Genomic DNA, 16,259 nt, shown 5'->3' with positions numbered 1-16,259 from the left:
GTAATATTTTTGTTTGTTTATTATTTTGTTGAAGTATTTTGTCGCTATTATATTATTTTTGTTAAGATATTTTTTTGCTATTATATTATTTGTTAAAGTATTTTGTTCCTATTAACACAACAATAAAGTTTTGCACTTCAAATTTTATTTGAGTTTATAACATCAGCGTTAAGTATAAGTCAAAATATGAAAAATTGTCTAGAGGGGTGGCACATTAGGTATTTGCTCGCGGGTAGCCAACACCCTAGGCCCTGTAAACTTTGTGTAAATTTTTCTCTCTTTGATCTGACGGAACCATTCCTATGTTGGCAAAATTTCTTCCTCAGTCCTAGAAGTTTTTAGCACAATGAATAAACATTTGCCTGTTGGTATGCAATAAATGAGAGAATATGGCAATAGCATCTCTCGTTGTCATTAATCACAACTTTTCAACTCAACTATCATCCATTGCATAATTGTGTGTAAGCTGATTCATTTGTCATGTGAAAAATAAATATTGTTATGTTTTTCTTTTCTTCTCTGACACCAGTTGTTACGTTATTTTTTTCCTTCACATTCGTACGGGGTTCGTAGATTTGGAGTGAATAACGACAACACTGGATGAAGTATAAAAACACACTTTATTTATCAATATTAATCAGGACAGCTTCATAACACTTTTACAGTCGTCGAAGATCTACTATAAACACGCTGGAACAATCAGTGACACAGCCTTCACACTGTCAGGCAATAACGGTTGAGACAGCTTCCTGCAAAGCACACGACTCTGCTTTCCGGAATACAGCTCCTGACTCAGCTTGGTCGTTTTCTGAACTCCACGCACTCTCGACTCTCCACGCTACAACTCACGATGCACTCGATGACACACGAGCCCAGCTCCCGACTCTTCGGTTCAGTCGTTCCCGGAGCTCAACATGCTCTCTCGACAATGCACTAACTGCACTACACTACCAGACTCCTTCAGTGCACTCGACGGCCCACTCGGCACCCGCTGCCCGGCTGTCAACTCGATCAACTCCGCAGGGATTGACTCTCTAGACGAGACACTAACTGACTGTGGACCAGCAGGGTTTATATAGCTTTTGGCTTGTGTACGAGAACATTCTGGGCTAAACCGGTAAGAATTCGTTCCAGAAGTTTTTCCGTCAGTCCATGGTATATCGCTAATTTTGTCACCAAATGCCGCCAAATGGGCGATTTTTCATCAAATGTGGCAACCCTGCCTTCCTTTGTCATTTTATGGCAACCCTAAAACTGCTTTGCGGGGAAGGCATCTTACCGCGCCTGTTCATTTCATAACAATATGCTGCAGGCCATATTTGATCCATGGGCCATAGTTTGCCATCCCATGGTCTAGAGTCCAGTAAGTAAGCTGGCCACTCATTCTAAATAGCTGCTTCTCATGCCACTCCTCCCTGTATTTTCAGAAATAGCATCATTTTCACCATTCAACAATGAAATATCATCTCTGTACACCATTTCTATTGACAGCATAAGCCATGAGATACCTAACACCCAAGTGCCATCATTGCAACCATAATTAAAGGCAAATACAGTCAAAAGTCGTTAATTCGGACACCCATAATCCGGAATGATCTATAATCCGGACCTCAAAGCTAAAAAGTTTCTGCACATGCGCCACATTGACACATGCGCATAGGCATTTACGCATGCGCGTAAGACCTTTACGATTGCGCATATGCGTGTGCGCAAGTACAGAATAGGTTTTTGCGTGTGCGTTTAATGTATAACGGACGGTATAAGCTAAAAGTATCTAATTATCTATTTCAGTTGACGTTGATGATTGCGTTGTTCCTTAATCTTCGAATTGGGTCCGGCTTATTATTTTTTGCATACTGTAAGAGCAATTTTATAAAAGTAAACTTGAACTTTCGATTATGTCAAATAGAATTTACGATGCTGGAGCTCCCAAAGGATCGTACAAAACGAAAGTTTGTTTCGATGTCCATCAAACAAAAAGTGGAATTGCTGCAAAAAATGGATATAGACACGAAGAAGGTGACAGAGAGGTTAGTGAAAACGAAAAAATTTCGATTGACAAGTTAGTCGGTATTCTCGGCACAGCAATTACGGGACTTGAACAGCGGAACTTTGTAACTGAACAAGAAATTATGTCTGTTTATAGAATTAAAGAGAAAGTATTATCACATAACAGGAAGCAACTTAAACAACTTACATTGAAAGAAATGTTTAATAAAGTAAACAAATAAATATTAAGCTTTTTTTTTTTTTTTTTTTTGTAAATTTTGATACCCTTTAGAGGACATAGCTGCGAATGTTCATAAATTGGAAGAGGTTTTATCTATATATAAGAGGTTTTTAATTATGGGGGATTTTAATTCAAAGCATCTTAGTTGGGGGGCCAAATTGATCGATGCAAGAGGAACATTGGTGTTCGATTTTATTGTATCTAATAATTTAATTTTGTTTAATGACTTTAATTCTATTGCAACCTTTAATTCTCCTGTCGGACATGGTTGGACAGATTTAGCTATAGGATCCAGCAATCTGGATAGTAACAAATGCAAACTTGAAATCAATACTGATGATTCACTGAGCGATCATCGCTATGTTGTCTTCGAAATGACAGATTCTTGTCTTCAATATGGAAGAGGGGCCTTGGTATCGAGAAATATTCTAAGGGTCAACAGGCTGAGTAAAAAAATTAAAGTCGATATGATGAGGCTTGGTGAGAGAATTAGTGTTGTAAATGACAGTGAACAATTGATTGGTGTAGTAAACGATTTTGAAATGTTGCTTCAGGCGAAAATAGATTGTGATCTGCTGATACAGAGGAAGACTTCAAATGTAATCTCATGGTGGACGCCCGAATTGGAAAAGTTTAAAAGACGTATCCGTGCATATAGGAGAAGCTCACAGGTGATTGGATTAGATGATAATACTAGAATTTTACGTAAGATAAAGTACAAAAGAGAATTGGCTGTTTATAAACGTATGATTAGGAAGATCAAGAGAGTATGTAAAGAGAATTATTTTTTAAGAAGCGTTGTTTATTATGACAGATTTTATAAGACGGCATTTGGAAAGCGAAATTTAAAGCTGAATGTGAAGAGACCTGATGGTATGGGCAATGAGCAAGATATTAATACTGTGTATGTTAAAGAGGTGCTTGATTTGGGTGAACCAGAAGACATACATGTTTTAGAAGATGATGTTTTGAAATGTAGTGAAAATGACTTACCATTCACGTATGATGAAGTTAAGAGTATTATATTGGGTTTGAGGAATATGGCTGCTGCTGGTCCGGATCGCATACATTCTGTGTTGATTAAAAGATTATTTTTCTATTACCCATATTTTTTTGTTGGCCTATATAATGCCTGTCTTAAGTTTACTCTTTTTCCAGATTGTTGGAAAATAGGTCGAATTATTTTGATCCCTAAGCCTAATGGAAAGCAAAGACCAATACACTTTTGAATATTTTGGGTAAGGTGCTAGACAAATTGGTAACTAATAGAATTTTACACTTTATGGGTAATAAATGTCCACTTAGCGAGTTTCAATATGGATTTACCTTTGGAAGAAGTACAGAGAATGCACTTTACCGGGTTGTTGGATATGTCAGACGTTTTAGGGGTGAACAACACGTAGCTTTGATTTCTCTAGACATTTCAGCTGCATTTGATTCTGTTGATTGGTCTTCCTTGTTGCATGGTTTAATTGATTTAAAAATACCTAGAAACTTGCTTTATTTATTTAAAAGTTATTTTAGTAATAGGAAAATTGTTTTTAACTGTTTTAAGGATAAGAGTAAAGACTTAGTAATGAATATTTATAAAGGATGCCCTCAGGGCTCCTGCAATGCTCCCCTGCTCTGGAACATTATTGTGGATAATTTGCGGAAGCAGAAGTTTCCTCAAAATGTGGAATTAATTGCATATGCTGATGATATTATGATTCTTATGAAACACGATTCTCTTGAAAAAATGGAAAAATTATTTGATGAAACTGCTCTAATACTAAGTGATTGGCAAAAGAAAGAAAAATTGCAATTTAATATTGAAAAAACATGTGCATTGTTTTTTCCCAGAGGAGGTAAAAAGACTAGACCACCAAATTTGAAATATCAAGGCAAAAGAATCAAATTTGTAGATAATATGAAATATCTTGGCATTATCATTGATAACAAATTAAATTTTATAGAACATTTTAAGTTGGTACAAAGACGAACTGATCTGATTTTATTAAATTATAGAAGAACCTTTTCAGCTGAGATTTTAGCCTTGAAATCCTCCATTCTGAAGAAGATTTACTTAAATGTAGTGCTCCCAATCATCATGTATGGAATTGGAGCCTGGGGATCCAGGGCAGGGGAACTGGTTAGATTACAGATGAAGTTAGACAGTATTCAGAGAGCTTGGGGTTTAGCTTTAACCCGATGTTTTAGAACAGTGCCTACCGAGGCCGTCTTTGTGTTGGCTGGGCTGCCTCCTCTCTCAATTTTATACGAATTTTTTTATGAGAAATTTTTATTTAGAACTGGATGAATGGAATTGAAAATGTAAAGATTATTTAATTACAAAGAATGTTTTTGAAAAATTTAATATTCATTTAATACATCCTTCCAATAGAATTGGTTTTGTTTTTGATAAATGTAATCCAACTGTTGATGTGTTTGATATTTATACAGATGGTTCTGGGGTCGGAGGGAGCGTAAGAGCTGCTTTTGTTGTTTTTTACTATGGAATTGAGGTGGATTATAGAATGTTTAAGTTGAATATATATAAATCAGTTTTCCAGGCAGAAAGTGAAGCATTCAAACAAGCCTTATTATGGATTAAAAATACCTTGTTTATGCCCACGTCTGTAAGTATTTACACTGACTGCCTGTCACTTCTCCATGCTCTCTCCCGCCCAGACAATTTCAGTCCATTAATTATCGAAATTAAGAATCATTTAGAAACTTTGAGTTCATATTTAAATATTAAGCTACATTGGGTTAAGGCCCATATAGGCTTTATTGGTAATGAGAGGGCTGACAGCCTGGCCAAGCAGGCAGTCTCAAATGTCAGTGCAATGGATATTGAAGTAACAGGTTCGAAGAGAATTGCAATTCGAAGAATGAAAAAATATTACGTTAACAAATGGAAAATACAGTGGTTTTCTTCACCTAAAAACAAAGGATTTATGGAACTAATTAAAATCACAAATAAAATGAAATGTATGAACAACATAGATATTAATCAGGTTTTAACTGGACATGGTAGGTTTCCTTTCTATTTCAACCAATTTAAACTGCAGGAAAATAAATTATGTAATAGTTGTCAGGTTGATGGTGATGCTAGGCATTTCGTGGTTGATTGTAGTTTAACAGCCCCTATTAGACAGATTTTTAACATTACTGATTTTAATGTAAGTGTCATTAATTTTAAAGTTTTTAAATCATATTCTATTGCTCTAATGAAGTTTATGAATGAAAATAGGGCGCTGGTAGGAATCTTCTGTTAAAATTGAATTTTGTGTTTGTGTGGGTTTTGGATATCTGTGGTTGTTCTATGTTGTGAATTTGTGTTTATGGTTTTTTTTTTTCTTCTTTTGTTTTTGTTTTTTAGTCTGTAATATTGTGTTAGATGTGCTTATTTAGTTTTGATTTAGTATTTTTGTTTGTTGTTTGGGGGTGGCTGGGTTACTGGTTGCCCTCGTTTGTGGAGATACGGGGCCCCTTCTTTTGAGCTATAGGGACACTTGTGTCCAGGTGGGCTGAAGGGAGCCTCCAATTCTTACCCTTTAGATCATAATTGTTCTTTATTTCATAAATTACTGTTTCATATTTTTAATTTTAGAATTTCTGCATGCCATCTTACGAGATTTAAACTGATAATCTATAATCCGGAATCGCCGAAGTCCCGACGAGTCCGGATTAACGACTTTTGACTGTACTTGATTGTAGCTCCTTAAATATACTTTTTTATAGTGGAGCACTTCTTTCAACTATAGTTTGAATTACTATATTTTGGGAATTTTTTTTAATATGGTTCTTCTTTCACTTATGTATGAATATGCAATCATATTGTGACAGGATTTTTGATATACTGTTTGATTTTAAATTTATATTGAATCAGTATGAAATGAGACTATCACCCTTTTAAGTGGTAGAATTTTACATTTGATTTAGTGTTTTCTTATTATTAATTATATAATAGTTTGTTTAGGCCTAAACACCTTAAAATACTTTGAGGAAAAAGCACAAGGTTTGATATGTGCAGTTTTGAAATAACTGTAGGGAAGTTTTGGTTGAATGTTTCAGTATTTTTTTTTCCAGAATTATTAATAAGTGTGTCAAATTGTCTGAACTCACAAGAGAAAAGTAAAGTCATGTATCCAAGTGTATATTTTAGCTTTCATCATCATAAGCTAATAAAACAGAATTCCTATATTAAGAATCTTATCTAATGGTTGATCTTTGGGTTATGGTAACTTGGCGATTTTTTGGCGAAAATTTGGCGACCAACTCTGCTACAGCAACCCCTATTTTTTTTTCGCCGCCATTTTGTCTTCACGAAGTAAAGACATGTTTCTTTTCTTTTTATTTACTCAACGCTTTTTCCAACAATCTGCTAGCCGAATTACACTTATGCTAGAAATTTTATGGAACAAAACTGCTTAATCATGACAAATATTAACTGCAAAATTGGGAAAAAGTGCAGAATCACAAACTCCTTGCCACGTTTTTCAAAATCGCACATACACAGTAACCACGTACACGTTGACTTATTTTTACTTAAAAAAAATCCCAGAATTGCACAAAAGTGGCATTGCGCACACTCTTGACTTTATCCATCTACTCTGCTATCTTCTCATAAATTACAAAAATTTGCACGAAAATGCAGGAAAATTTTGTGAATCTTCAAACTCGGTAAAAAGCACATATATGAAATTACCTGATCGCGAAAAAGTATGTACCCTTTCCAAGGATGACATTTGCACATATAAAATATCCAAAAACTTTTACCTCTAAATTATCTATTATAAACGTCACCAACGAATTTATAACAAAACATTAAAAATGATTACAAATACTTAGTGTCAAATACTTAAATTCTTTCCATGCACACTTACTTCTACTCAAACGTATTCCAAAATACTACAAACATATAATTCACAAAATAACTATCATTTAATTAAAATATAATTAAAGCATGTACACGTCGACTTATTTTTACTTAAAAAAACATTGCAGAATTGCACAAAAATGGCATTGCGCACACTCTTCACTGTATCCATGTACACTGCTTTTTTCTCATAAATTAGAAAAATTTCACGAAAATGCATGAAAATTTTGTGAATCTTTAAATTCGGTAAAAAGGACATATATGAAATTACCTGATCGCGAAAAAGTATATACCCTTTCAAAGGATGACATTTGCACATATAAAATATCCAAAAACTTTTACCTCTAAATTATCTATTATAAACATCACCAACAAATTCATAACAAAATATTAAAAATGGTTACAAATACTTAGTGTCAAATATTTAAATTATTTTCATGCACGTTTACTTCTACTCAAACATATACCAAATTGCTACAAACATATAATTCACAAAATAACTATCATTTAATTAAAATATAATTAAACTATGTACACGTCGACTTATTTTTACTTAAAAAAACATTGCAGAATTGCACAAAAATGGCATTGCGCACACTCTTTACTGTATCCATGTACACTGCTTTTTTCTCATAAATTAGAAAAATTTCACGAAAATGCATGAAAATTTTGTGAATCTTTAAATTCGGTAAAAAGGACATATATGAAATTACCTGATCGCGAAAAAGTATATACCCTTTCCAAGGATGACATTTGCACATATAAAATATCCAAAAACTTTTACCTCTAAATTATCTATTATAAACGTCACCAACGAATTTATAACAAAACATTAAAAATGATTACAAATACTTAGTGTCAAATACTTAAATTCTTTCCATGCACACTTACTTCTACTCAAACGTATTCCAAAATACTACAAACATATAACTCTCAAAATCACGATCATTAAATTAAAATATAATTAAATTAAAAAACACTACTTAAAATATAAATAAGCAAATACATTAAATTAATAAAAATTAGCTTACAATCTTAATTACTTTAAACTAAATCATTGCTAATAACAATTTTCCAATAATACCATATTAATTTATTTACTCCTTACATTTAGAACAATGCATAAAAATAATATCCTCAAATAATTAAAAATACTAACTTACCTAATCTTCTACAGAATCTTGAGTGCATGGCGGATCACAAAATGTCCATTTTCACCAGGTTTCTTGCACCGCCATTCAAACTATATGTAATATCCTTCCTTTCACACAATCTCATTTCATTCCCACATATTGGACATTCATACTTATCCGGAATTAAGCAATTCTTTTCAATTACACATAAACGCAATAAAAATTTCGGATTTACTTTATATACGGTCATGGGATCCAAATCACTGTTTCTGTTCAACAACTGTTCAAACAACACTGTTTCACAGAACATAGAATGAAAATACTGCTATAAAGTACAGCAGATATTTTTACAAATATACCCCCTTTTCCGATTAAAGAACAGTGATTTGTCCATTAATGTCACATGACATATCTCATGATCTCTCATTTCCCTCACACAAAATAATGCGTAATCGGAACTGAGTACTTTTCACATTATTCCCAAAGTCCTAGGTAGTAACCTTTATCGCCTCCAAAATGTCGCCAAACTACCTGTTGCCATATTCCAAAGATCAGCCAAAAATTTTTATATTTTAGTATTCATATTTATTATCTGGATTATTGTTTAATAGTTAGCATTATATTTAATGACATTTTACGTGAAAGCTACAAGATGGTGCAAGCAGGCTGTCCCACAAATAAAAATGTCAACTGGATAGATCAGGTGATCTTGGAAGCCATAGATTCTCCGAGCCAGTCCTGTCAGGTATGAAAATAAATGCATTGCTCCCAAGGCAGCATGGGCTGTTATGCCATCCAATATACTAGCTTTTTTCATTTCCTCTTCTGCCATGTCCAGTTGGGTTTATCTAGCCTTGTATAAATAAATATAAACTTGGGAGTAGATATTAAAAAGGATAGTATTTGTTGATTGACTCTTTTGTTTTATGTTCTTTTTATTTTTTCAGCTGGCTTAGGAGATACAGATTTAGCAGTGTCCGACACAATCAAAGAAACACCAGAAGGTGCTGTTGGTGGTGCAGATTCAGATACTAGTGTTTTCTTTGGTGCCGAAAAGGAAGAAAATTCATCTGATTTAGCCAAAGATTTAATTAAATTACAAATAAGTGACGATGCAGATGCACCAGCCAGTGAGGATCCTCATGAATAATATCTTGCAAATTGTCAAGATGTAACCATGTACCTGAAACTTTTTTAATATTCTAGTCTATTGTACAAAAAGATTTCTGGCTTTGTGCAGGAGGTTTACTTAAGCTAAATGTAGGTTTTCAATGGCCTAAATTATAAGACTACCCTTGAACTGTGTTATGCCACCAGTTTTGTATTATTATCAAAAAACAAAACAGTCAGGTTAGTGAGTGTTTTCTGTAAATATTGCCAAAAATATTAAGACTGCTTTTAAACCTCTGCATAAATGGAAATTATTTGTTTTGTGAGCACATAAAAAAGTTCATTTTTGCTTTTAAGTTAATATGGTAAGTCTGAAATATGGCTGTGTATTTAACTGCATCACTTGATGACAGTATTTTATGGCTGGAAGAAATAAGGCAGTGCATTCAAAATTTGCATTTTTCAAACTGAAGAGCAGTAAACAAATACCTTCCAGATTTATTTTACTTCATCAAAATGCCAAGCATTTTGAATATTTCCATCCTTTCTGAAGTTGCTGCAATGATACTACTTCAAGTGTTTTAAGGCTGATTACTATTACAAGCAGGTTCTTGCAGTCTGTAGTAATACTGCTGAAGAAAATGACATATCTGCAGTCTCACAAGTGATGGATCATTCTGGACAATGAGCTCTTAATTGAATACATGATTGCAAATGCTTAGGTTGCGACTGAAATTTATTGCTACATTTTTTCAGTGTTATTTTAGCTGATGATAATAGCTCAGGATTATTAACTGTTATTTGAAATATACATTATGAAGCATACCATGTCCTTCTACAGTATACATCACATTTATTACATAAAATTGTAGCCATATTTCTGACTCACCTTGTATGTTCCTCTGGAGGAAAATCTATCTCTGTCTCTATATATCTATGGACTATTTGTTTTAAATCATGATATGCACTGCTTATTAAAAATTGTGTAAGTTTCTTTTAAATGCCAAATATATTATTTTTCAAATTAACTATATTCAAGTTCTTTTCCTTTTCTTATTTGTAATTTAAAATTGTAATGTACTTACATCGCCATCTAAAAATGGAAAGAAATTATTCTCAAGTAAAGGGTCTTTCAAAAAGAATATGATATTTAAATTAAATAAAATAAAAGCTATTTCAAGTACAACCAAACTTTTTGTATTGGTTTGAAATGCATTATGTTCTGAATAAAACATTATTGAAGTATCCTGCTCAACTTGGTGCACATGAGTGAATTTAACGAACCCAGTTTTTGATGACTAAATGCAATAACTCCAGTCTAATGTCACGAATACAACGTTCAGTGCTTGTTCTTAATGTTTCAAGGGTTTGTGAGTTTTTTTGCATAGACGGTAGATTCGAAATAAATGTACAAAAAGTAATCTAAAGGCATTAAATCACAACTTCTGGAAGACCAAGTAATAATGGCATTTTTGAAATTATCCTTTGACTAAACTGTTTTGGCAATACATTGAGAGCTGAATTAGCAGTGTGACACGGGGCACCATAATATTGGAACCACATGTCCTCCAAATTTGGCCACAAAAAATTCATCTTCATTCAGTATCACTCATCAGTCACTGTAACTACATCTCCTTTCTTGTTCTGAGGAGGGGAAAAAAAAAAAAAAAAAACTAGGTGACCTTTCCCGAATGCTAGGGCATCTGGCGGATCTCTTGTGCATTGTTTTCATACTAAAAAAGACAATTTTGTTTGTTAACATATCTATTCAAGTAGAGATGTGCTGAGAAGATAATTTTTTGCCCCAAATTAACATTCTTAAAGCAGGTATTTAGCCATGGTGAATTGTCAAAGTATATTAAGCACAAAAATTAGTGACAGTGATAACATTTTAAACGTAGTTTCTATTTCGTTTTAATACCATATTCTTATTGATGTATCTTTTGTAAACATTCTTTTCAGTGTTTTCAACTGTGAAGTTTTTGATGATATAGTTTCTGAATAATCTAATATTTGCACCTTTGTATTGCTAAATTATTCAGATAAACCTTTGAAATACTGGAGAATGCTTACTGAACTAAATATATTTAGTAAAGAATGACACTGAACCAGTGCAAGTCAGCTGTAATCATAATAGACTTTATTTTCTATTGATTAAAAATAGATCTATGGAGAATTTAAATATTATTCATATGAATGTTTCCTGCCAAGATCATGATCATTCTCACAGTGAACTGTCATTAGATATATTGTAGATACATACCTGTTTTTGCTGAAGTATTGAATAAAACTATCTTGGCTGTTTTAGAATGCTACACTTTCAGATATTCAGATAACAAATTCATGGAGAATCTAATTGTGATATTGGAAATTTAGCTTCTTTATAATAAATTTTTCTGTGAGTATTATAATGTGGAACATACATCTGTGAAAAGGGTCATTGGTGACAATGTCACTATTTTTCTAATCAATTTGTGAAATGTCTTAAAATGAGATTTTTATTATATTAAAACTTACAATTTTTATAGATAATTTTACTCTCAAATTATTTTTAACTTATTTTTCATTTTAATGTTAAGGAATTTTTCATAACTTTGTGATTTGTTTGCCATTTGAGTAAATTTTTATTAAATCTTGAATTTGATTATCTTTCTTTTTGATGAGCTTTTTATTAATTTTAAACCTCAATAAAAAACATATTTTGATATCAAATGGCATTAAGAAACCATATGTACTGGAATCCTTAAACTTGTTTCTTGCTTCTGTGATATTTAAAAACTGTGCATAAAGTATGCACAGTTGGTGAATAGGAAAAATCATTTATGAAGAAGATTTACATGTATGTATGCTTGATTCAGTAAGTTAAAGCCAGCTGCTATTGGCGTGTTGAATAAATTCTCGCTGTTTTTTCATGAAAATTAGTGCTTTATTTCAACAAAAAAAATCAGCAAAAAACATGTCGCTGGAAGTATTATCAATCCATAGCCATTACTTTTTTCCATCTTTGTGGCAGCATTTAAATTCCACATTGGAAAAACAACACGTCTTTTGAGGCTATCAAAGAATCTTTAGGATCCTTCAGGAATACAGTTTTTGGCATCTTCGTAAAAAGGAAATGCTGGTGAACCAGACCATGTGCCATCGATTGGAATAAGGGATAATCAGAAAGGGCAGTGTGTAGTGAATATGGTAAACTTAATATTTAAATGTTTCCGAGTAGGTTTTCACTCGTTTTGCAACATGCGGCTGAGCATTGTCATACTGTAAAATCACTATTTTGTACCTCTTCTCATACAGTGACCATTTTTCCTTCGGTGCTCAGCTCAAACGCATCATTTGTAATCAATAGCAATCTCCGATGATAGTTCGTTTGGTTTAAGCAGCTCATAATGAACTGCACCCAGCTAATCGTCATATGCAGAGCAGAAGCTAGGAACTATGGATATTCGATTCTGCCGATGATGTTGATGCATGACTGGGCTTACTACATGATTTTCTATGTTTAGGGTTATCATAGTACATATCCATTTGTCATCACCAATCATGATCTGAAGGAAAAAAAAAGAAAAAAAAAAAAAAAAAAAAAAACCTTTCCTTTTCTGCTGTTGAAGCAGCTGTTCACATGTGAAAAGATGCTGTTTAACTGGTATAGCACCCAATGACATTCCTAATGCTTTCAAGCATTTCCAAACTGTTGTGTGATCAGTTTCTAATGATTCTGCAAGTTCAGCTAGGATCTGATATGAGTCTTAATGAAATAATGCCTCCAGTTCTTCATCTACAAACTTTTTTTTTTTTTTTTTCCCTCTCTCTATCTTCAGCTTCAAAATGATTATTTTTTTAACCATCTAAACCAGTATCTGCGTATTGTTTCCAAAAAAGCATGGTTGCCTCAAAGTCTCAACAAGAATTCTGTGTACTTAAGCTGCAGATTTTTTTTAATAAAGTGGTGCAATAAAACTCTCCACAAGCACCTTTTTTTTTTTTTTTTTTTTTTTTTTTTGAGGGGGCATGAAATTTGACATATTTAACAAACAAACAAAAAAAAAGTGTTTACACTTCTGCAAAATGACATGCATTAAATTTCAAGCTTCCATATAGATGCGTCTTCATCTTAAACTATGTGCACACACTTCTGATAACACCATTTGTTGGAAAACAGTGAGAAATTTATTTTAACCTCCCCTAAAACAATATTTGAATATCAAATCAGGCTTGTCAAATTACCTTCATGTATTTCCTAAAATGTACATATGTGATGCAGTTGCAAGTTACTTGATTCTTTAGGGCAGATTGTGATTATATTATTTGCATAGCAATTTTAAATGTTAAAGATATATAGCTACTGTTGAATCAAATTTCAAACCACTGGGTAATGGGATAAGAGGACCAACAACTGGCACAGTAAATTAGCCTCCTGCTACAGTTAGTTACTGTTAGTACAGTTAAAAGGTTGTTCATTTCCATGGTCATAGTTCTTAGCTTTGATCTTCTACTTGTAAAAGACTGAAGCTGTCTTTGTGGCAGATTTAAAGTTATTCCAATCATACGCATGTTAAGACTATAATATGAAATTTCCTTTATTTGTTTTTGATGTTGTACTTAAAATTTTAACTATATCTGTTTGACACAAAATCCTCAGGGTCCAAAACCTATCACAAGCTTATTTTTTAAATTTTAATTCAAAAATTAGATACCAAGTATCTTTAATCAGCTTTCTCTTTTTTTTTTTTAAACTTCAGTGCCTACCAATCATTGACCATCATTGAATGCTGGTGCTGTTTGATTTCCTTCCAACTCTCATACTCTGAACTCTGTGACTCTGAAATATATATTTGTGGTTTGCAGAGATCAGGTTTCATTATTATATTTTCCTTCTCTGAATATTTTAGCATTTATTAAGAAAGCACAACGGTGACTATTGTTGTGCAGTTACTAGCAGAGATGAAGTACCTTATTCTGAAGTGGATTTTTTATTGTTTTTTCTGAATGTTATACTCACAGTACATCTTTTTATGTTAAACTTAAGGAATACATTTTTTAAATAATTGCCACAATAGTGCCTGATTAGAATAAGGAGTACTTTATAACTCAGTATATATTTTGAAAGTATGGTTTGGTCTAGGTATAATGGGCACAGTATAAAACTGTTTTTTTTTTTTTCTCTTTTGATGTTTTAATCACTGAAATATATGCTTATAATAGTAACTGTAAAATATGAAAGCTTAAATCTACTTTATTTAATACTATTAGTTATTACCTCTAAACATATTAATAGACTTGTTTGCTAATATTTAAAATTAATTCTTAAATAGAAATAAAATGTGAACTCATTAATTTAGGACAATATGTATATTCATGTATGTCTGTTCAATAGCGGTGTGGTTAACTAATGAGTTATCCTATTGAATTTATTTTTGAAAAGTTAACCTTTTACATGTTTAACAATTTCTTATTTTCTTTCATATTGAAAGTTTTATGTTTGCATTTGGTAACCATTCAAAGTATTGTATGTTTGTTTTTTTTCCTTTATAAGGTTCACTTGTAATTACTACATTTTTATCTTGAACTTAATCTTAAGAATTGCATATTTCATTTTCCACAATTGTGCTCAACTTATTTTAAAACTTTTTAAACAGCTTTATTATATTCTAATCTAAATACTTTAAATCTAGGACCAGTCAAGCTTGTATCAAATGACACAGATTTTGATTTAGTACAAGTATGTTTTAAAATTTCTGGATGTTGAAATATAATTTATCAGTTAGATCGTAGAGATATTTACAAATTGTCATTGGGTGATGTTAAAAAGCATAGTAAAAATATACCTTGTTTTGCTATGAAACTAGAATTTTAATCTCTGCTGCATCTTTTTTATATTGGAGCTTTTATTTTCTCGTTTTGATGTTTAATGACGATGTATAACATTTAGATATTTTGTTATACTGTGTAATGTCTTGTATAAATGAATGAATGCTAGTTTAAAGATATTGGATTAGTTATTACCAAATAAATGTAACATATTTCTTGTACCAACCTTAGTTTATAAGTATTTATGTAAACTTGCCTATTATTTTCATCAGTAATCACACTTTTTTAACTAAGAAAATTTTAAGCAAGTTTCCGGAGGTGATGTATCATATATATTATACATATATCTCTAGTGAAAAAAAGTGTAGACTTTTATAGTGGATATTAGGCTGTACAGAGAGACTAATACATAGCCTATTTATCTTATTTGCTATGCAATGAACCGTACCATTTACTGTACCAACCGTACCATAGCTGTTGAAGAAAATTGTTAAATTTATGTAAATAATCTTTTGGTGTGCTTGTTGTCGGTATTGCGAAGGAAAGGCAAGAAGAATATGATGGGCTGTGTAAATGACACATGTAATATATAACTGTGCAATTCATTTAGGAATATATGTAAAAAATCTGAACTTTTGTACAGTTAGTGTTTTCAGCATTGCTTATTCTGTAAATATTTTGAAAATGCAATTTATTTTTGAGAGCGTTTTTTAGCCAAGAGAGGTTGTTACTGTAGATACATTTGTACAATGATGAAATATTGATTTGCCTTCTTCATAATATTTTAAATGTTGAGATTTGTATTGGATAATTACTGTGTTTAGTTTTCAGTAATCCTATGAGTGTTCAATGATTAATAAATGTGTTTTTTCTTGATCTCTGTTAGTGAATGGTCTTTTTTATTCTACATATACCCTGCTAGAAATCCCTTTTAGCAAAATACATGTATATTTTCTAACTGTTTAGAACTGTTATGATCTTAAGCACAGATTGAATTTTTTACTCATTTTCCTATTTTCCCTTTAAAAAATAAAAATAAATAAAATCATTCAATCATACATATTCACAGATATCGACATGTATTTACTTTTAAGATTTCCGAATTAATGTT

The 16,259-nt window shown here is 32.1% G+C and overlaps 1 protein-coding gene across 6 annotated transcripts in view; it reads left to right on the top strand.

The window, feature by feature from the left end:
- The window catches only part of LOC118205143 (5'-AMP-activated protein kinase subunit gamma-1-like), a 552,717-nt gene extending 536,693 nt beyond the window's left edge, over positions 1-16,024 (top strand). For all 6 annotated transcript variants that reach the window (XM_085824013.1, XM_085824011.1, XM_085824014.1 and 3 more), the window contains one exon: positions 9,175-16,024. In XM_085824013.1, coding sequence (XP_085680139.1) covers positions 9,175-9,377 — 203 coding nt within the window. In that variant the 3' untranslated portion in view covers positions 9,378-16,024. The remainder of the gene's footprint in view (positions 1-9,174) is intronic.
- Positions 16,025-16,259: the final 235 nt, after the last annotated feature.

The sequence above is a fragment of the Stegodyphus dumicola genome, chromosome 9 (genome assembly GCF_044657685.1).
Source record: "Stegodyphus dumicola isolate Sdum_Otavi_A_Nest chromosome 9, ASM4465768v1".
NCBI classification, from domain to species: domain Eukaryota; kingdom Metazoa; phylum Arthropoda; class Arachnida; order Araneae; family Eresidae; genus Stegodyphus; species Stegodyphus dumicola.
This window is presented reverse-complemented; position numbering and strand designations above follow the sequence as displayed.